A 23792-nucleotide genomic window follows, 5' to 3' on the forward strand; every position below is an offset into this window, starting at 1 on the left:
CGGTGACGTGAATGGAAAAGAGAATTGAGCTGCGGACATAATCTGAGCGATATCGCGGACAGGGCAGCAAAAAAGCACTGACATCATTCCCTTGGGCTGATGTTCGCGGAATGTTGTAACGGATAGCAGTAGGGTGATATTTGTCAGATTTACAAGCCAGTTGGTTGAATGTACGTGGTGTACAGTAGCACCGAAACTCACTGCGTACCGCCCTATTCTGCTTCTGTTGATTCACGATCAGATCTATCTGAACGGTAAGTGCCCAACAGATCTTTCGTCATGGTTACGCTTTAGAATCCATTTAGAGTCATTTTGTGCTATATGATTCCAAGATACAGTGATGTTCTGGTGGTGACCAAGTGTTTGGGGATCATTGTGTGATTATATGAGGACATATCCCAGGACCCAGGCCACTGTTGATTGTTTTGTTTTACTGTAGACCTTTCTTTGAGTGCAGAAATGCGACAGAAATAAATAAATAGTAAATAAACTAGTTGTTTTAAACATTGGCTATTTTATTTATGTTTTAGTAGTTACTATTGAACATAATTAATTGTTTAGGCAACATAACAGGTGTGTGTGTGTGTATATATATATATATATATATATATATATATATATATACATACACACACATTTTATATATATATATATATATATATATATATATATATATATATATATACATATATATAAAATAGTGATTCACTTGTTTTAGGGATTAAATTTTAACTAGGCAGGACGCAAAAAGCTTCATTTACATATACATATTTATAAATAAATAAATAAAATTATATATATATATATATATATATATATATATATGAATCCATATATCTCATATTTACGTATTTATGGGGCAAAGTTATGCAATATTTATATTACATGTACGTAATGTCCTTTTTTTATTGAGGAGAGGTTTTGTCCTTCCTTTTCTGCTTTGTTGACTGCCTCTATGTGTTGCTTCCAGGGGCGGCTCGCCCATAGAGGGCGCTGGGGCGCCGCCCTCCCTCCGACCTGTCTGTCTGTTTTTTTAATATATATTATAATTTATAATTTTGAAAAATAATCAATGTTAATTATATGCTAATAATGGTTTTACTTTGAAAAGTGTTTTGAACTCACCAGAATGATATTTGCATTCACTTTCGTTACTTTTATCATGTTGGTGTAGTAGTATAGCCAATAGGCTGTCTTCTCAGGGCGCCAGTTCGCTCAGCCCCACAGTGCTGGAATTTAAGCCAATAGTTCTCCGGTTGCTATGCAAAAAAGTTTATATTTCGCCAATCAGCGTCGTCAAATTTTATGGTTTAGGGGCGCTGAAAATATCGCCCACAGTATCAGACTAGGGGAGTGCACCGTGCACGCGCACCACGGGACATTTTTTTTACCTCAGATGAGAGCAGAATGGCAGCGTCAGTGACGTCGAGTGGAAATAATGTAAAGTAAGTCGTGGGAATTGACCTGTCTGTCTCTGTCACTCACTCACTCACTCACACACACATAAACACTGTTTCACACACATTTGATATTAAAATAGTTATAGGAATATTAATACCTGTGTGTTTGCTTTGTTTTTGATGTTTTTAAGTTCTGAGCTAGATTACTGTGTTTCATACTAGTTAAAATCAACTTTCTTCTCATACTTGGGTGTTACCCGCAAGAATGTTGTCCCACCCTCTCTTTCACAGCCTTTTCTCTCTCTCTTTCTCTAGTATCAACACATTGTTATCCATTATCCAATTGTCAATTTGTCAAAAATATGTAATCTACAGCTGGGGATTGATTAAACTAGATTGTTGTATTATCTATTATTTTTTGTATTACCTATATTATAATTTATCAATATTATGCGTTTGCACTTTTTTTGTCAGCACACAGAGCATAATAAACAACTTGTTCATTATCAGTAACTGTCAAACTGTTATTATTATTATTGTATTATTTGACCATTGGTATTGACTGGTTTAAGTTATTTTATTGGTATAGGTAAGGGCATGGCCTAAGGCCTAAAATGCACCAGAATGCAGGAAATCACATCTACTAAATTCAAAATTTTCTGGGGGGGGGACCCCCAGACCCCCCTCTTATTCAGCCCCCCCTCCAATATTTTTCACCAGCCGCCACTGGTTGCTTCTTCAACTCCTTTCTAAATATAGTGCATATGAGTTCATCATGAACTTTACAGTATTACATTAATTTGTTGTAACTGTACATGTGTTGGGAGTTTTGGCAACACTTCTCCATCTAGTATAAAGCAAGAAATGCACAGAATGACTTCAGTTTCATTTCTTCTTTTGCCTCACCAAACAGAAAGTTCATTCCGTGAAGCCTTTCTTTTCTTGTTTTTCAGATTTTTAGGTTATCAGACGGTTTTACCGTAAACCTCCATGTGACTCTCGCAAACTGATAAAATCAAGGTCTTTAGTTTCACAGGAACCATGTTTTTTTCTTTTGAGCCTCCCTCACACAATAGTCAGTGAGTGTGAATGTGGCCTACTGGTGTTAGTCATGTATTGTCTTGACTCTTGAATCTTTGTACAGTGCATTTATGATAATGCGTTATATGAGATTTTAACTTCAATGAGGTGAGCTGGAGAACAGACAGACTGCTTCTTAGCAAGAATGGTAAATGGATAAACACAACCACCTGCTCCACACAGACAGCTCACAGCTTAAAGAGATTTAATTGAAGTGATAGTTCACCTAATAATACACATTCTGTAATCATTTACTCACCCTCAAGTTGTTTCAAACCTCACTTGGATGAATTTCATTCTTCTGCTGAACACGAAAGAAGATATTTTGAAGAATGTCGGTAATCAAACAGTTTATGGACCCCATTGACTCCCCATTTTTTTTTCTTGTTTGGTTACTGGTTAGCCATATTTGTCCAAATATCTCCTTTCATGTTCAGCGGAAAAAAGAAACTCATACAGGTTTGGACCGCCTTGTATCGATTGTGTGTGTGTGTGTGTGTGAAATCAACAATACTTCGAACCTACTTTGTTTAAAATGATACAGATTAGATTTAGAGCTGCATCTTATTCCTAAATGACAACGCTTCGGCTATATTTTTACAAGTACAGTTGTGTAAAATAGCTTCTCATTATTTCTATAACAGGAGTATTGGGATAAAAGTCTATAGTTCAGATGTAAAAACTGAAACCAACGGTAGTGATCAAAATAGAGTAAATCACTTTTTAAAAGTAACGTTACGCTTCAAAATAAAGATTGTATTAATTATTTAGTTACAGCAGTTAGTGGCAACAAGCGACTGTTAAAAATGTATTTGTAATTGAATCATTCATTCATTCATCTCATTTATCCAGTAATGAAACAAGGGAAGTCTTTATGACTGAGTCATTGAATCATTCATTTAACCTGATAAAAATTAAAAAAAAAATCAAATTAATGTAAAAAAAAAGACTGTAGCAATTAACATTTTGTCGGAACCTCTATACTTGCTATGTGTCTATTCAGAATCATGGGAGAATCTCTATTTAAGACAAGAAAATCGTTATCCAGAATTAGAGCCAGACCGATATATCGGCATATATACGTTACGTTGTTACAGTGTAGTTGACTGACTGTCCTTTTAACTTTTGACAATGTGACTGAAGTATCTCTTTAATAGTGTGTGACAGTTATAGCAATGAGACGTATCATCTCCCCTTGGCCTGTTATATTGAAAATGTATGTTTTCCAATTTGCAGTATGACGTTATCCATTGCTAAATTATGGCTCATCATAGACTAGCTAACCACAAAGCTAACTAATGCCACTATCATCAATGGAAGACCGCTAACGTATAACATTAATGAGCTTTGGTTCCTCTGTTCTGTTGCGACAATTAAAAAAAACAAGTTTCTTTTTAAAATGCATTATCATATAATATAATTTTAGTTAAAACTCATACTAGAGCCCGACCGATAAAGGATTTTGAAGGCCGATACCGATACAAATATTGGTTTTAAAATCCAATATATCGGCCGATATTTTTTTATTTTCTTATTATGTCAAAAGTTAAAAGGACAGTCAGTCAACTACACTGTAACAACGTAACGGAACTATTACTAGCTAATTCCGCTTCACTCTCGGCTTATTTAACAGCAGCAAAACTGGACATGACAGTCACAAATTTTGTCATGCTTATTTGAGTTAAGAGAACTGATGGGGATGTTCTTTTAATTGTTATTCAAGCAATGTACAGTATGTCTCGTTACCAACTCAACGAGTGTTGCTAACAGGTACGGTGTAGAGTGCCCTCTGTTGGACAAACTATACAAGTCCAACACTCATGACATGGTTCAAGCCTGTTTTGTCTGTTTTTATTTTATTTTTGAAATATTCATTTATCGGCCATTATAACTGCCAATACCGATAGTTTGTAAAAGGCCTAATATCGGCCGATAATATCGGCCTGCCGATATATCAGTCTGGCTCTAACTCATACATAACTACAAATAACTAATGTTAGGGAAATCTGTTAATGTTTTATTGCGCGTTTCATAAATAAATGTTTTTTAAAAATATCGGCCGATATATCGGAATATCGGATTTTAAAACAAAAAAATATTTGTATCGGTTTTGGCCTTCAAAATCCTTATCGGTCGGGCTCTATCCAGAATCGTGCGGATCTCACAGAAACAAGACAGCAGGACACATGCAGGCTTTCAACAATAAGCATCAGTGGATCTTCAGATGTGACTCGAATGGTTATGTAATGGCCAGAGATCCAGTAGCCCACCTGTACACCAATGGACCATGTGACTGTGTGTGTGTGTGTGTGTGTGAGAGATAGACAGTGCTGAGCCGCGGTCTGGGGCTGTAGGATGATATGAAAGTGCTGAGGTGCGGTTTCAGGGTCTGACGTGGACGGAAGCGCAGAGACAGTGTCAGTCTAACTCTTTCTTATCTCTCACAGTTGTGAGTTTGTCAGTAACATGCTGGTAGGAGGCCAAACACTACATTATTTTCTATATTCTCCTTTTGCTGAAGTATTGAATTTAATTCATCTAATGAGTTTCAGACTTTGCTTGTGTAAATTGTGCTGTCCTCATTCTCTGCTGTTTGCAAACCTGTTTGTTCGCCCATGTGATATGTTGATAAATGGTCTGGAAAACAAAATTTTATGTAGTGAGAGATTATGAAACTAATATTCTTGTTCCTTAAAGGGGATGTCTCTTACAGTAAGTGTCTGTAGTAAGGATGTGCTTTCGTTATGACTTCAGCTGCAGTTTCCTTTATTCAAGAAGAAAACCTATTGTTAATATGGAACAAATATTCTCAATAACACAAAGTAGGGGGAAAAGTATAGGGATAGTTCACCCAATCAATGTCATCATTTACTCACCCTCAATTTGTTTTAAACCTGTATGAATTTCTTTCTTCTGCTGAACACAAAAGAATATTTTGAAGAATATGGATAACCCATGTGATGTAAAATGATGGTGTACACTCTAAAAAAAAAACATATTGTTGGTTTAACTTTAAAAAAAATTAGTTACCTGGGTGCCTTAAAATTTTAAGTTCATTGAAATGGAAAAATTGAGTTAATACAATGAAGAAGATTGATTTAATCATCAGAAACTCAAAATATTATGTTATCTGAACTATATAAATTAAGTTGATTTGACAAAAGAAACATTGTTGTGATTAAAAATCATGAAAATATTATTTTACAGTGTAGAAAAACATTGGGGTCCATTAACTGTTTGGTTACCGACGTTCTTCAAAATATCTTCTTTTGTGTTCAACACAAGAAACAACACATACAGGTCTAAAACAACTTGAGGGTGAGTAAATTATGATAGAATTAAAATTTTGGGTGAACTATCCATTTAAGGCGAAATACAAAAAATAAATAGTTTACTGTGGTACATTTCCCAGTAAAAATCTCTTGGAAAAAATACCGTAGTATTCCAGTTTTACCATAGTAATACAGTTATTGTTAATAGAATAAAAATGTAATACATGTGTGTATATATATATATATATATATATATACACACACACACATCATTTATATATATATTTTGTATTTACAAACATTTATTAAAATATATAAAGCCTTAGTATTCCTTCCAAAATAATAGATTTTGTCATTAAGATTATCAGAATAACAATTTGATTATAAGTAATTGATTATTATTGACCTAGAAATAGTGGAAAATCCAAAATGTTTTTATTAATTTTATATCATAACCTTTTTGTCTAGCTGTTGGTGTAAATGTAAAAAATCCCAGATTTTAAATGTGGTATCACACTTTTGGACCACAAAACAAAACAAAAAAATCCCAGACTGACACAGAATTTCCCTTTTCTACCCGATCTTAATCTTAATCGTTTTGTGTGTGTGTGTGTATGCTTGTACATGTTTTTCTATCCCAGTGGGGACTTAAACCTGAATGCACAGACTCATGGGGTCTCGTGTCACTGTGGGGACCTAAAGTGAGGTCCTCATGGGTAAACATTCTTATAAATCATACGGAATTATTTTGGAAAATGTAAAAATGCAGAAAAATTTCTGTTAGGTGTGGGGATAGTGTAGGGGGACAGAATATACAGTGTGTGTGTGTGTTATTTACTCTGCATGTTAGTACAAACTGTGACTGTGTGATAAAACCTGCGAGAACTAAACCAAACTTGTGGTAACGGAGATCCATCTTTCATCAAACCGAGCTTGGGAGCGTATGCTGTGGATTGTTCCAACCGCTTTCAAAGTTTTTAAATAAACTCTTTCCTAAGTGGAAAAACCAGGCTGCTGATTTCCAGCTGCAGCAGTGTAAGCAAAAAAAGAGCTTCTTTTGAATCTACATGTCATTCACAGCTAATTAATAATACAGCAGCGTCTGTTGTACAGTAAAAATGCAGCCATGCCGGTTACACACACACACCACACAATGGCTTACGCTTTGTAAACTTGCTCTCTGGTACCGAGATGTGACACAGATTTTCCAGAAACAGCTTTTGTTGTGCACCCGCTAGCATCCCTCACACACACTAAACCTCAGAGAGCACAGATGGTAATTATGTGTCACTGGTTGCATTAGCAGAGACTGCTGAAGTGGAATAGAGGGCTATTACCATCTCAACCCCAAGTTATATATAATATAAATAGATGTTGGAGACTCTTTTTCATTGAACCTGCCATGATTCAACAACACCCACCTTTTGAATCTGCCTGTTTAGAATAGGCAGATCTGCTCAGATAGTATTGAATTTTCCTGTTTCCATCAGACTCTTGCATTTTTAATGCGTCTCTTTGTCACGTACAGTATAGAGCACGGTGATTGTTGCATCCTCTTGTCATAATGGGTCAAGACATCAGGGCAGTAGCTGTGAGCAATGCAAAAGCACAAAAAGGTAAAAAGTGGGTCATACTGACTGCTGTCACTGTGTACCTCGCATATCCATGATCGCCAGCAGAAAACAGGCCCTGTATGCATGTGTATGTTTGTGTGGATGTATATATGTAAATAAACTTGTATGTTAGATGCGATTAATCGATTTGACAGCACTAGTTCAAACACGCTATAATGGTTTTATAAACGTACCCTGTTAATACTGTGTTTTTGGACTGACTAATAAAAAATTATCATGGTGTTTTTTAAGTATCCTAGAATAAAATACATTGCATATGAATATAGCCATTGTTTCATTTTTTTTTTTAATATATAGGTGCTGGCACGTTATGTCGAAATTACTGTTATTATGTGCATATTAATTTCTGAATGGGGCATAAGTTAAAAAGAATGTCAGGGTGATACTGATACAACAGTCCGGATATCATAATGATGACAAAAGAATGACATTCTTGAAAATAACTCTTCACATTTTATTATTTTTTAATACATATTTTTAAGTAAAACTTCAATGAATAATGAATACACTTTTGTTTATGACAAGGCAAGTGTAGTTCAAAATATAATTAGTCTAATAATTAGTTAATAATAGTCTGATATTTAAAAATAAAAATACATTTTAGCTTAAAAATATATATATTTACTGTTTTTTGTATTCAATGTACAGGGAAAATATGTTATTACCCTTTATCTGGTGGTTACACCACATGAAATTTTCAAAATTAAGTAATTAAAATCATTACTAAATTGAAACGCCTTGAAATTATAAACTAGGCTAACCCTAAACCAAAGCCTAACCCTATAGTAAGGACATAGTTAATTAATATTACTCAGTACCAGAGGCGGAAAGAGAGTACACAGCTTTATTACTTGAGTAAAAGTACACATACCCCTTGCTAAATTTTAGTCAAGTACAAGTAAAAGTACTACAATCAGATGTCTACTTAAGTAAAAGTACTGAAGTTCTTGTCTTTATAAGTACTTGAGTACAAGAGTATTCTCTAAATATTGCATTAGCCACAGTGCTTACATCAAGTAATCAAGTAATTTTCATCTTTTTACCATGTTGCTTTATTTAACATTTAAGAAAATTTCAGAACATTGAAAAATAGTCTGGCGAGGTAGGGCCACATTCATGGGATAGACCTACTGCGTCTTCATCCATTGTTTCATCCATGTGTAGTGGGATGTATGGTTTCATCTCTTATCTAAATCTGACCATGGAGTTGACTTTGGCAGAAAGGTGATTGGATTGTGCAGGCGCCACTAATTGTGACAGCCTATAAACAATCACGTTTGAGACGGAAACAACAAATTTTCTTTTTTTTGAAGTAGAAACGGGTATTCATGGTTATGGATAGAAATGTAGTGGAGTAAAGAGTACAATATTTGCCTCTCAAATGTACTTGAGTAAAGTCATGAGTACTCCCCAAAAATTATACTCGATTAAAGTACAGATCCCTCAAAATTATACTTATGTACTGTACTCAAGTGAATGCACTCTGTTTCTGTCCGGCTCTGCTTAGTACTTAAATGTACCGAGTTACTTTCCTGTAGCTCAAACAGTAGAATGTTGGCGCTTGTAACGTTAAGGCCATGGGTTCGATTCCCAGGAAAAGCAAAAACTGATAATAATAATGTAAAATGTGTACCTTGAAATGCAATGTAAGTCGCTTTGGATAAAAGCATCTGCCAAATGCATAACTGTAAATGTATAGTTACACAGTCACAAAGACAACTTAAATATAAAGTGTAACCAAAACCATATGAACACGATACAAATACAAAGAGTACTTTATTAAAAACTCGGCACGTGTAGGGATGCACCGATATGACAATTTTGGCCGATACCGATAACCGATAATTCTTTATATTTAATAAGCCGATAACCGATATATTGGCCGATAAATCTAAATTTAAATTTTTAGACAATTTTTGAGAGCCTGATTATAAAAAAGTCTCCTCATTAAAAGTCAAGATACAAACAAAATTATGATGTTCTTATTTTAATATTGTGTAGCCGATATGACAGACTTGCGATGCACATTATACTACATCATATATTACATCATATTTCAAGCACTTTAAAAGCATCATGTTGAACAGTGCACATCTAAAGTGCCTCAGCTGAAGGAAATAATACATTAGTTATCAACTTTTAGATATCGGCTAAATGTTCTTGTTGGGCCGATAACGATAACATTAAAAATGATCATTTATCGGTCGATACCGATAATGTGACCGATGTATCGTCCATCCCTATCGTGCATCCCTTATCATTGACAGTGACATTTATTTGTCACTGACCCATTAGCAAAATCTACTATGTTATCATAACACTTGGAGTTATAAGTGCACTGACAGCTTTACACTTGCATGGTGGTCTCTTTCCCTTCCCCCTCGCACAAGTAAACAGATTTGTGCTACGCGGGCATTAGTTCAGAGGTCATCAGAGCAGAGCAGGAAACCAGGACACAACAGTCTTAGATGAAAGTATGTGTTTTTATTCTTTCTTGAGTAGAAATATGAACCAGAGAGATTGACACAGATAATGTTTGCCTACAGAACCATTTCCTCTGCTAGTATGACATTTGCAAACCGTATTGATTGATATCCTTTTCAAATATAAATAAATGAGTCCAGTGGAGGCATGCTCTCATGCGTTATGTGATGTGGTGTTAATATCTGCTGTGTGTGTGTGTGTGTGTGTTCATGAGGGCCAGAGTCACTGTGAGGGTCCTTGTTTGCTGTGTTCATAGTGGGAATTACCATGGCAACTGCACTAGCAGCGCAGTGTGAAGTGAAGAGGGAGCGCTCGAGTGTGTGAGAGTGAGGAAAGAGGGTGTCATCAACAGTGAGACACAAAGAAAATAAGAGAAGTAAAATCTTTGAAAATTTGATGACGGATATCAGTATTTAACAAGTTTAATGTCACAGTACCAATTACTTCCTGAACTGTGTCGTTTTTTAATCGTTTGGTAAGTGGTTTATTCATCAGTACTGTCAGGCAGTCACTTCAGGAGTGCAGAGCATGAAGAGTTAACCGTGAAATGAAAAGAGAATGAGAATAAAAGAAGGGAGGAGTGTGTGTACGTGAGCGCGAGCGTGAGCGTGCACTGAGCAAGCTCCTCCTGCAGGCTGTCTGTGCCTTGTGCTAACTTCCTGTGCTATTTCTCTTCCTCAACAGACCGGCTGATTCAGAAGGAGAGAACAGCAGACTGGAGCACTCTCATGTTGGCTCCGTGAATTTAGCCGAGGCAAAAGACGACGGAAGACGAACCTTCAGGATTACGCTATATTGAGCCTGATTCTGTTTTGTTTTTTTACCAACTTCCTAGTTGTCTTTAAACGGCGCATTTTTAATTGACAGTATCTGTCAGTTTTGTAGTACGTAACAAATTTAAGGTGTAACAATTTATTTTTTGTTTCCTGATTTACATTTACAAGAAGATTGTTGGAGTGTAAGGACTTTGCTCCCATCCCTTTTTTTTTACTCTATTTGTCTGGCTTCTCCTTCTGTTTATTGTTTAAACACGACTCCCTGTTACAGATAAGAGGAAGATATTACTTCATTAATGGAATTTTCCCAACGGGGAAACTAACTGGGATTTGTTGAGACATTAACAAACATTCTTTTGCGTATCTGGAGTGTACGTGTTCTTGAGGTTTTGGCCTTCACTGAAATCGCTCTGTGAAAGGAACTCCTCTAACCCAAGCTCGCTGACCTTTCTAAGGACTCAATAAGGAGAACATTACAAGGTTGTTCTTGGGAAATGGGATCTGAAAAGGACTCTGAATCACCCCACTCCTCTGTTAGTGGCATTCCCAATCCGAAATGCCGTGGGCCGGGCAAGAAGCAAGGCAGGATCTCTTTTCATAGTCTCTTCCATGGCAAACGTGGATCCAGGGGGAACAAGGCTAATGTGGGCACTCCTCTCGCACAGCAACTGCACCAACAGCAACAACTCCAGCAACAGCAGCTTCTCCAGCCTCCCACACCCACAAATGTGTCGTCAGACCCATCTATGGCAGACCCGGCTGAGGCTCTATCCACTAGCCAGGCCTCTTTGGGAGGTCAAGAACTCCTAGAGTGTCCCTTGTGCCTGGTGCGTCAACCTGCGGAGCAGCTTCCTGAGCTCCAGGGATGCAGCCACCGGTCTTGCCTGTGCTGTCTAAGGCAGTACTTTCGTATCGAGATTACGGAGAGCCGAGTGCAGCTCAGCTGTCCAGAGTGCGCCGAGCGACTTGCCCCACGGCAGGTGGCGCTCATCTTGGACGATCCCAACCTGATGGACAAGTATGAAGAGTTCCTGCTGCGCCGCTGCTTGGCATCGGACCCTGATTGCCGATGGTGTCCTGCTCCCGACTGTGGGTAAGATTGGGATGGGGTTGGGATGTCAAGGAGTCATGAAATATCCACAATACCCTTTTTGTTTTGAATAGGAGGTTTTGTTTCATATACACTACATGGCCAAAGCTTGTTTAGCCTGAGTTTGGCAAGATTCCTAAATTCCAGTGAAGATGTGTCATGCAAAATACTGTAATGTTCTAGAGAATTGTGGTTGTGGCAACAGTTTGGGGAGGGCCATTTTGGTTTCACTATGATTATTCCCCTGTGCACAAAGTGAGGTCATTATTGAAATGATTTACTAATGTAGTAATGTTAAAAAAAATGATGTGGTAGAACTTGACTAGCCTAAAGCCCAGACATGTGATGAATTGAATCCAAAGTTGGTAGGGACATATTGCAAGGAGTCAGGGGACAAACCTAAGACTATAATTCATAAAAGATATAATAAATTACAAAATACAGAATTAAATTCCCTCAATTCACATCTTCATCTTTGACACATAATAGCTGACTTTCTGATATCTAGGTGACTTCACTATGAATCCTTCCATTATTTTAATGTAGGCCCTCACACTCCATTTCACTCATTTGAATGCTTTTAGTTTCAGTGAAATCATAAAACAATATGCAACATAATCTGCTACCCTAACTGATATGCATCTTCTGAAAATCAGATGCTATTTTAGATAGTGATTCATCAAAATTTCCCAACCGAAATCATTGACAGAAACCGTTTAATTAGTATTTCTCAGATGATGTAAGTGTGCATATATTTGAGTACATATATGTTGGCAGTGTTGACACACATCACCGTGACAAAAAATGATGTTAGAGCAGCAAAATGTAAACATTTTCAGCTGAAATAAAAAGATGCGGCTCATTACGCAAGAACTTTAATTTATCACGAGAACACGACACCCTGAACAGCATAGCGAGTTAAGTTACCTAATTACCCAAATGTAATTACTGAAACTTTATTTTCCGTTTCGTTTTTGGGGTGAATGAAAACTTTAATTTTGGTTTTGTTGTTTCATTGGAAACTTAGCACATTATTAAGTGAAAACTTGTACATTTTAAAAACATTTTTTTTAAAAATTGCGCAAACTTGGGCTTTCTGGCAGTGAAGGCAAGAGACACTACTCTGAGTTACTCATGTTTGGAGTCTAAGACTGAAATCTGAGAATCGCCCCTGACGTAAGCATCCATTGAGCAATGAGAATTTCAGAGAGGCGGCTCCAGCTCTCGAATATCAGCCTACCTCAGCTCTTCCCTCAGCTCTACCCTCAAAACAGAGCTTAGGCATTCATATCCGTCAGACACTCTCTAGTGTGTTGGTATCCTAAAATTACCCAAACGTTGGATGAGATATTTTTCGCCCAGTATACTCCTGTGTGTGAATGGGAACAAATTTAGCAATGTTCCAACATCTACTGAAAAACCGTCCCAAGAGAATGGAAGCTGTTAGGAAGAACCAATTCTTTATTAAAGCCAACGGTTTTGAAATTGCTCAACAAGGGTGTGCTATTCTGGCATTCAAATACTTCATATAGTGTATTAAATGCACTTCTATGTAATGCAGATGGGTTCAATAGAAGTAAGGGGACATATTTCACAGTTTGGCTTGTTCTGTGAGCTTCAGCAAGTGTAGGAGGCATTTGGACAGTTATAGGGTGGGAAGCCTAGTTTAGCTGATGTGTCATTCTTTGCGACTGTGATTTACTTCAGAGGCATTTTACAACCTATCCTAGTTTGTCAGTCATAATGGTTTGCTGGTGACCCACATTTAAGGGACATGGTTCTTTTTTGCGTCACTGCCACTTCTTATAAGGCCAACAGGCAACGGTTGATACTGAGGGGTTTTCAGATGGTCTGGGAATTTTTCAAAAAGGCCATTTTGTCCATTAGATATCACAATGTTGGCTGGTTAGTAAGTTGCATCATATAGTGTTGTGAAAAAAGTGTGTGCTGCAGGATATATTAAGGTTCACCGAGATGTTTCGTTTGCCTCTTTTTTTAGACTAACTAGGAATCTCCCACTCTAGACAATACAAGCTCACACTTTCCTGTTCATTCATTCTCAGAAACTGAAGGCAAAGCTCCCCTTGTAGATTTTGCTGCCTGAGAGTCAGTTCCAGTCCATGGTGCTGTTTATTAACCATCAGCCCCCCAACCAGCTCTGCTTCAGCTAGATTGAAACACCAGAGCTGCCAATGGGAGAAAGGAAAGGCTTGTTTCTCTCTCCCTCAGTCATTTGTTGCGATGGCAACGTAGATGCGGCACAGTGGTAGAGTTGCTATGGGTAACCGAGGCTGGTATTTGATTAAGACAATCATTGGCTACTCACTTGACCATGTGTACATGCCTCTGTGTCTTTGTGAGCCTCAAAATAGAGTGTTGATTTCATTGTCTTCAATCCTAGTGTTCAGGGATACCATAATCATGGGTAATGAGGTCTGTTTCGGCTTGACTCTACATGTAGGGTGTGTGTGTGTGCCAGTACGTGCAAGTAATTGGAAGCTCTTTGTGTAAGACATTACAGTTCTCCATTGCAGCTGAGTGGATTAATGAGGTGTCAGCTGGAGGAGGAATTTTCTTCAGAACCTGCTTTAGCTTCGGCCTACAGGCCAAAACTTGCACTTAAAATTAAAGGCATTGTTTTTGTCACGCATAAGCGAAAGCTAGACAAGGAAGCTGGAGTCAAGTTTTATTTTAACTTTAATCGGCTTGATCTTTTGCCACTGTTTATTCAGTCATAAAATCAACAAAAAAAGTGATTTCTTTAAAGATTTAACGTCAAGGTTTTTATGATTTAACAATATGTTCATCAGTGTGTTTACCTGTGTAGTTTTTTTTAAGGTATAAAGTAAAGAAAATTGGCACACAATAAAAGAAGAAGAAAAAACTAATGTTACTAGGAAAGGGATAAAATGCAACTGGAATACTTGGAAACTCCCTCAGCTGGAACACACTGACTGTGCAATAAATCCTCCATTTCATTTTCCATGTAGTAGTGTCTGTACCTGCTAATGTTTTCCTTGACTTTAAAAGGAATTTGACATTACAAAGAATCTGAGAAGGGAACACACTGATATCCTAGTGTATGTGATTATTTTGGGGGGTTGTCAAAAGGAAAAAATGAAGTCATTTACATAATTGCATTCTATGGAACATTGTTTCCGCCACTGAATAAACAATAAAAAAGGTAATTGCGAATTTTTATCTCACAATTCTGTTTTTTTTTCTCACAATTGCGAGTTAACATCTCGCAATTCTGACTTATTTTCCCAGAATTGCATGTTATTAAGTTGCAATTGTGTTATAATGAAAGAACTGCACGATATAAAGTAAAAATTGCATTTTATAATGTCAGATTTGTGTGATATAAAGTCATAGGTGCATGTTATAATGTCAGAATTGAGTGATATAAAGTCACATATAATGCAATTCTGAGAAAAAAAAAGAGTTTATGTCATGGAAACTTGCAATTGTGAGAGAAAAAAGTCGCAATTATCTTTTACATTTCATTATTCCATGGCGGAAACAAGCTTACGTTGCAGTCTTATTAAACTCTATGTTTGTGCTTATGGTGTAATAAAAAATTTAAAAAAATCAAGATTTGTGAAGTCTGAGATCTTGTTCCATGGTCCACATATTCCTCAGCTACATTTACCGAAAATACCATGATATTACTTTAATTTTGGACACTACCATGATGCTATTTTTAAAGTACTTTGGAAATACCATATTATTACAGTCTGATACCATCTCTGTAGCATGTACTTCTGTGTAAGAGCAATTACACAAAACTTTGTATAATGATATCTCATGTTACCTAAATCATAGATTCTCTAGGAGAGTAAGTTGACCTGTTTGCCTTGTTCCCCTGCCAGTTTTGCAGTCATCGCCTCTGGATGTGCCAGCTGCCCCAGGCTGGTGTGTCGAAGAGAAGGGTGTGGTGCTGAGTTCTGTTACCACTGCAAGCAAGCTTGGCATCCTAACCAGACCTGTGACTCTGCCCGCCAGCAAAGGGCGCTGTCCTTGAGAACACACAGTAACCATTCACCCAGCTACACGGCTGAGCAGGGACACGGTGAGTTTTCAACCATCATTCCACCATCTTCTTTCTCATAATGATAGTGATGTCTTAGAAACCACACAAAGTACCCTTGCTAGAAACCACCTAGCAACGCCCTAGAAACCACCCAGATCCCCTTAGTAACCACCTAGAAGCCTCCCAGAAACCACCCTGATCACCTTAGCAACCACCTAGGAACAAAAAAACACTCAGAACACCTTAGTAACTGCATAGCAATGTTCTAGTAACCTTTTAAAACACCCTAGCTACAACCTAGTGATGTCTTCGAAACCACCCAAAGTAGTACCCTTGCTAGAAACCACCTAGCAACGCCCTAGACACCACCCAGATCCCCCTAGCAACCACCCAGAAGCCTCCCAGAAACCACCCTGATCACCTTAGCAACCACCTAGTGACAAAACACGCTCAGAACACCTTAGTAACTGCATAGCAATGTTCTAGTAACCTTTTAAAACACCCTAGCTACAACCTAGTGATGTCTTAGAAACCAACCAAAGTACCCTTGCTAGAAACCACCTAGTAGTGCCCTAGATATCATCAAGACTTCCTGAGCAACCACCTAGCAACAAAAATACTCAGAACAAATTTGTAAAGAAAAGCCCTAGTAACCACACATAATTGCTGGACCCATAGAAACCACCCTGATCACCTTAGCAACCACCTAGCAATAAAAACTACTCCAATCATGTTAGTAACTGCATAGCAATGTCCTAACCACTTAGAATACCCTAGTTACAACCTAGTGATGTCTCAAAAACCATCCAACCAACACCCCAGCAACCACCTAGTAGTGCCCTCTAAACCACCAGGATTTCCTAAGCAATCACATAGCAACAAAAAACACTCAGAACAACTTAGCAAATGCATAGCAAAGCCCTAGTAACCACCTAGAACTGTCAAGCAACCACCTAGTAACGTCATAGAAATCACCCAGAACACTCTAGCAACCACAGAACTGTGCCCCTAAAAACCTAGCAACAAAAACACTGGGAAGCCCTTAGTAACTGTACAGCAATGCCCTGGTAACCAACCTGAGCACCCTAGCAACCACATAGTAATATTCTAGAGACCATCTTGAATACTGTAACATTCAATCTGCAGCCCCTTGACAAAAAAACCTCTGAACACCTCAGCAACTGCATAGCAAGATTATTGAGGTTTCTCTTTCCCTAAATAACGTGCTCTCTCCTCCTTCTCTATCTAACCTCCTGAATTAAAGCAGGAGTCTGCTAACCTCTCTTATTCCCGTCTGACATTCAGAAAACGCTTCCCCAGCACTTACTGTTTACAGCAGATTCTGTCTGCCTGTACAAATTCTAAATCCCAACCCTTTAATCCCCACTCAGCTGATGACATCAAGCCTTGCCCCCGATGCGGTGCCTACATCATCAAGATGAACGACGGCAGCTGTAATCACATGACCTGTGCTGTGTGCGGCTGTGAGTTCTGCTGGCTCTGTATGAAGGAGATTTCAGACCTGCACTACCTCAGGTACCTTTTGCTAGTGATATCAGTGGGAATTTAGCAAACTACTTGCTCGAATGTACAAATAGAAATAATAATTATATATGGTGTCTTCTCAGTCCATCAGGTTGTACATTCTGGGGAAAGAAGCCATGGAGTCGCAAAAAGAAGATTCTGTGGCAGCTGGGCACTTTGATCGGTGCACCGGTGGGCATCACTCTAATCGCTGGCATCGCAGTTCCTGCTATGGTTATCGGCATCCCTGTTTACATTGGACGCAAGGTATGCTATGCCAACATCCCATCTTTCCCCGCAGCGCTACAGTTTAGATGTTAACGAAACCTTTATCAGCTTCTATCAGGAACAGAATTTCCTTAAAAAGCCTGGGAATTTCCCTCTCTTCTCACACGCGCTCAACCAGTTTAACCGTGTTTGATATCGCCATAATTTTGGTACAATGACTTCCTCCTGAAAAATACAGAGGATATTTTGTTTTATAGATTTGATTCAGATTTTGAAGCTTTAGGATCAGATCTTTTATTTTAGCTGATAAAAGCTCATCTGTGTCAGTGCGATAACACAGCTGCTGTTTGTCACAGATCCACTCGCACTATGAGGGCAAGAAAATGTCACATCACAGGAGGAATCTCGCCATTACTGGTGGTGTGGCTCTGTCAATCATCACAGCTCCAGTCATCGCTGCTGTCAGTGTGGGTGAGTATTCCTGAAAACAGTTACATTCATAACGTTTAAAAGGTTGGGATCAGCACATTGTTTTTTTTAGGGTATATTAAAGAAATGAGCACTTTTATTCAGCAAGGATGCATTAAATTGATCAAAAGTGACAGTAAAGACTTTTACATGGTTACAAAAGAACTTTTTATTCATCAAATAATTGTATTACAATTACCACAAAAATATTGAAACGAGAAGCCCTTAGTAACTTAAATTAATAATTCATCCGTATCAGTTGTTAATGTTAGATGTTTTGTAATACAAAGTAACTTTTTTGGTGCCAATTTGTCATTTTAAAGGGATAGTTTCCTCTTCCTCATGTTATTCTAGACACGTTTGACCTTCTTTCTTCTGTTTAGAGAATATATTAGCCACGTTCACAAATCAGACTAATCCATTTCCCTCAAGTTCAACTCAATGACTAACACCAAATCATTAACGAATAGAAATTTCTGTTCATCACACAAAGCTATTATATGGCTTCAGAAGACATGGAAAATAACTGTATAGACTGCCTTTATGACATTTTATGATACTCTTTTGATGCTTCCTTCTGTTCCTACCTTCCTATCTAAAGGTTGTAAGCTTCAGTTCCCATTGATTGTAGTAATGGACTCTATTGATGATCGCTTCTGCATTTAGCCTCAGAGGCAACCGCTACTTCCAGTGCAGCACAGCGTATGGAAAATATGAGAAAATGAAATCTAGAGGAAGTGTCACACAAAAAAACAAAGCGATATGTGATATATTTAAAGCTTGTGGAACTCATTACTGAATCATTAAAGGGATACTCCACTTTTTTTTTTTGGATATAGGCTCATTTTACAACTCCCCCAGAGTTAAACAGTTGAGTTTTACCGTTTTCGATTTTCTGATATTTAGAAGAACATCAGTAACCAGACAGATTCTGGTCTCATTGACTTCCATAGTAGGAAAAAAAATATACTATGGAAGTCAATGAGACCAGAAACTGTCTGGTTACTGATGTTCTTCTAAATATCAGAAAATCGTCTGAATGGATTCAAAAACGGTAAAACTCAACTGTTTAACACTGGGGGAGTTGTAAAATGAGCCTATTTCCAAAAAAAAGTGGAGTATCCCTTTAAGTATTGATCAAAGAGTGTAAAAAAGATGGACAATTGTTTCTACTCTCCACTGTTGAAAAGTGAAGCCTCAATATCCCAGAAACGGTCATTCCTGATTTCATTGTTGGGAAAATGAACACTTGAACACCTAGCTTGAACGCTTGAACTTCAGCGTCATAAGAACTACCTAAAATGACCTAAATTAAGTTTCAAGTGTAGTTTATTTTTTTTAGTTTAGCTTGCATCCCATTCAATTACATGGAGAGGGCGTGGTTTATGACCTATACTGCAACCAGCCATCAGAGGGCGATCAATTTGTTTTGGCTTTGCTTTTCAGGACGCGTGAAGCACACTTGGTTTTAATGTACTAAAATGTTATATTTACTATAGTATTACACTCTATATAATAGACTATATCATAATGTAATTAGTTGTGAACGACAGTTATTAGAAATATGACCGAAAGGGTTTGCTAGCCTACTACCACAGTTTGCCATGGGAAAATAGCAGTGGAAATACTTGTACTTGCTAGTACAGTACATCAGATTTTCTCATCAACTCTCGCTTGAACTCAAATCCCAAAGTTTGACTACAGCTCCATATCTGTCTCTTCCCTACAGGCATTGGTGTCCCCATCATGTTGGCATATGTGTATGGTGTCGTGCCTATCTCTCTGTGCCGGGGCGGAGGCTGTGGGGTGAGCCGGGGGAAAGGTCGCGGTGTTAGGATAGACTTTGATGATGATGACGGGCCTATTACAGGTAAGAAAAACATGACTGATCAAATGATATCATCTTGATAAAACCTATTCTGTGTATTGAACCGTCAACCGGACACTTTCTCTGTAGTTGCTGATGCATGGCGAGCGCTGAAATCTCCCAGCCTGGGCGAGAGCAGTTTGGAGGGAGGAGCCAGCGGCCTCAGTACCACCTCTCCAAGCGATGGCCTATCCGTCGCCCCTGGGGGTCTGGGAGACACGCCACACTTCAACACACTAGCAGGAGGAGCACTCGGTGCCAGGACAGGAAAATACAGCAGGTATGTGGGTATTCAGGGCACACTGGGTTATTCTGTGTAGTGTATGGTAAATATTGAAGAGCTGCACTGTAAATATGGGTAGTGTTCTTGTTTTCATGGAAACATGTTTATGTTTTAGGCTGGAGGTGCAGGGGACAGAGCTGGGAAAGGAAAGTGCCGGCAGGGAGACGGGCAGCTTGGGAGCAGGCAGTGACTGTGCCAGCACAAGGGGCATGGCAGGATCTATCACTTCTTCTTACGTACCTGACAGGTGTGAAAGTCTCTCTGATTAATCACATCTGCATGATTAATAAATGTAAATGTAAGATGTCTCCTCTGCTGACCAAAGCAGCATTTCTTTTTTTTTTAAATACAGTAAAAACTGTAATATTGTTAAAAATTATTCATCATTTAAATAGTCATTTAAAGCTGAATTTTCAGCATCATTACTCTTAAGTGTCACATGACCCTTCACAAATAATTCTAATATGCTAATTCGCTGTTCAAGAAACATTCCTATTATTAATGTTGAAGAAAGTTGTGCTGCTTAAAGGGATACTCCACTTTTTGGGGGGGAAATAGGCTCATTTTACAACTCCCTCAGAGTTAAACAATAAGGTTTTACCGTTTTTGAATCCATTCAGACAATTTTCTGATATTTAGGAGAATATCAGTTTCTGGTCCCATTGGTTACTGCTATTCTTCGGGGTGAGTTGTAAAATGAGCCTATTTCCCAAAAAAAGTGGAGTATCACTTTAATATTTATGTGGAAACCGTGATACATTTTGTTCAGGATATTTTGATGAATAGAAAGTTCAAAAAAACTGCATTTATTTGAAAGAAAAATGTTTTGTAACAATGTAAAAGTCTTTACTGTCATTTTTGTTCAATTTAAGGCAGCTGAATAAAAGTAGTAGTTTTTTTTTCCCTTAACGACCCCAAACTTTATAACAGTGATGTTTTTAATCAGTTTCGCAATGGTTATCAAACAATTTTCATTATTATAATAATTAATAATAATATTTATATACTTGATCAATATTGGTCAATATTAGATTTTTTATAGTTCATATTGATTTCCCTTATTTTTACATTTAGATTACCTTTGCTGCTCACTTAAAGTGGATGTTCAAAACACAAATAAATTAACAGTTAAATATAACATTTAGCAAATCTAAAAATGAATATCCATATGATATAAGGCCTAGATACATTCAAAGCGTCTAACATTTTTTTAGTTTTTGATTTAGACTAAATATTATACAATTTAAACTTTGGCTTTAACATGAAAACAATTATCGGCTTATTACTACCAACCAGTATTTTAATATTGGTGCATCCATAAGATAAATATGAAATAGTAGCGATTTTGATAAATTCTCCTGGAAATGACCTGAAATTTCTATGTGTTTCAGAGAGGGCACTAACCTTGAGATCCAGGTGGACATCGAAACTAAACCGAGCCATCTGTGTCTAACCACTGAAGAGGATCTGGCTCCGCCCACTGTTGCCATGGTGCCCGGCTCAGGGGAGGAGCCTCAGGACTGCAGTTCCCGCAGGACCGGGGTTGTCCTGGATTCCCCTCTGGGCCTGTCGCCGGGAATGTCGCTCAGGGAGGGTCTCCGAGACGTCACCCTAGCTCAGCCGGAGAGCATCCGCAGCGACCTGGAGATGTCCGACACGCAGTCAGACGACATCGCGGAGCTCACGTCCGACGACTGCGACTCGCCCCGTCCCAAGAGCTGCCACCCCGCCCCCCCGCCGCAGACCACCTGCAGAGCCTTGAACCCCACCGACAGCCTGCACTGTCCCGACAATGTCATTCTTTACGTGTGAGAGAGACTCTCGCCATTGCACAAAGCCAACCGTTTCTGAGCTTTTGACTTGTTAATGCTTTACCTGTTATTTTGCTGCTTTTTATAATTCTCAAAAACACCTTACTTGCATCCAGACAACTCATGGAACTGACAGCTCATCGCTCTGCTCTCCTGTCCCGTCTCTTAATTACGGGCACGGACAGGTCCTCTACCTCTTCAGAAATTCATACTGTTATTCATTAGTTGGTGTTTACTTCTCGATGGAGCAATGCCTCGAGCAACAACAACAAAAGCGGTACCATCGTGGCCAGAAGATAACAAACAAACAGACAAATAATGCTACAAAGTGAAATGTCAACAAGCACATGTATACGTGAGTGGTTTGTATGTGGATGACACATGACAGTATTGTTTGTATGTTTGTTATTCTTCGTTTTTTTATTAAATCGACCTGGAAATTGTATGATTTTTTGCATGCGCTGCGCTAGTATTGTTTTGGTCACGTTTGCACAGAAGAACACACACTTCAGAGTGAGAGAGATCAGTATGGGGTTCACTAGCAGACAGTTTGACTTGAATCACTGACTGCCTGCCTTACAGACCGAGCACATGCTCTCAGATCCCTTACACTGTCTGTGACTCACTGACTACACTGTTTGTGCCCTCTTGAGCTGAGCTGAGAGACGGATGTATGTGTGGATCATGTTTACCAGTGTTGATTTTATTGCTGGGTATTAAAGCATATAGTATATCAAGGATGGAACTGACATTCACATGCATGTCTGTTGTTATTAATGTTATTATTTGATTATGTTTTTTGGCCTATTTTATCTACATGGCTTTTCAAGCGTTTCGTTTTTCGCAATTGCAGTTTTATTTTCAGCTGGACGGATGGATGGAGAGAGATGGGTTGGTTGGATGGATGAGCACTCCTGCACTTTATCCAACTATTTATCGTTGTTCTACATTGTAGGCTTATATTTATGCACTCCCTTTTTTGTTTTCTTTGGATTTCACCTTCTCTGGGAAATGTTTGAATGCCGTAGTTATGATTTTGTTATTTAATTTTGGATGTGATGAAATATTGTCGTTTTGTTTTGCATTCTTAACATGCTATGCTTTCTGAATCTCATAATTATATTTGGCTTCAGAGAGAATCCTCGGTTTGTACATGTAATGATGGATTAGCTTTGTATTGTAATCACAAAAAATGGATTTGTGGTTGTCACATATTTTGCTCTCTTTTTATTTTTATTTTTTGGTAGTGTGAAGATGCGTTTCTATTTTTAGGTTTATTGACAGATTCTTAAAACTACTTGATAATTTGACGATAAACTGGTTATTGTGAAATGAGTGTTAACAACTAAATTCAGTTATGTAAGCAATATGCTGAAGAGAAGGTGTGTTCAATCTGGCGTTGTTTTGTACATCCCCACAAAGATAAGTGCACTGGCTGTGAGTGTTTGAAACAACATAAAAAAATTAAACATTTCCTCCTTTGTGGCAAATTTTGTAACTGTATTTGTGGTATGTTCAAACTGTGAGTAGAAAGCCTGCAAGACCTAATGATCAAACTTATGCGCTTATAACATACGAGGCTCATTTTTGGATTAGAGACTGAAAAACTGGTTGTGAAATGATCTGTAAATATTGTAAGTTAGAGTTATACTCACCTTAGGTACATTCTTAATTACACTGTTAAAATCTTACGGCACTTTTTAAAGGTTCAGTGCAAGGTTATTAAGTAAAACTAAAACATTAAAAGTTAAACTAAATGAAAAAGTAAATTAAGCTAAAATAAGTAGAAGGACTAAAATCACTAACTGGAAATAAATAACTAAAACTTAAATAAAATAAAAT

The 23792-nt window shown here is 37.9% G+C and overlaps 1 protein-coding gene across 1 annotated transcript; it reads left to right on the forward strand.

Annotated features, from left to right (window-relative positions):
* rnf19b (ring finger protein 19B) lies at positions 1-23440 on the forward strand. Its single transcript, XM_039680704.2, has 10 exons — positions 1-254; positions 10555-11739; positions 15609-15808; positions 17161-17305; positions 17398-17560; positions 17878-17992; positions 19719-19859; positions 19947-20136; positions 20255-20386; positions 21531-23440. Exons 2-10 carry the CDS (start codon positions 11141-11143, stop codon positions 21949-21951), a joined length of 2106 nt encoding a protein of 701 aa, XP_039536638.2. The 5' UTR covers positions 1-254; positions 10555-11140; the 3' UTR covers positions 21952-23440.
* Positions 23441-23792: the final 352 nt, after the last annotated feature.

This window comes from Pimephales promelas, chromosome 18, assembly GCF_988280905.1.
Source record: "Pimephales promelas chromosome 18, fPimPro1.hap1.1, whole genome shotgun sequence".
Lineage (NCBI taxonomy): Eukaryota > Metazoa > Chordata > Actinopteri > Cypriniformes > Leuciscidae > Pimephales > Pimephales promelas.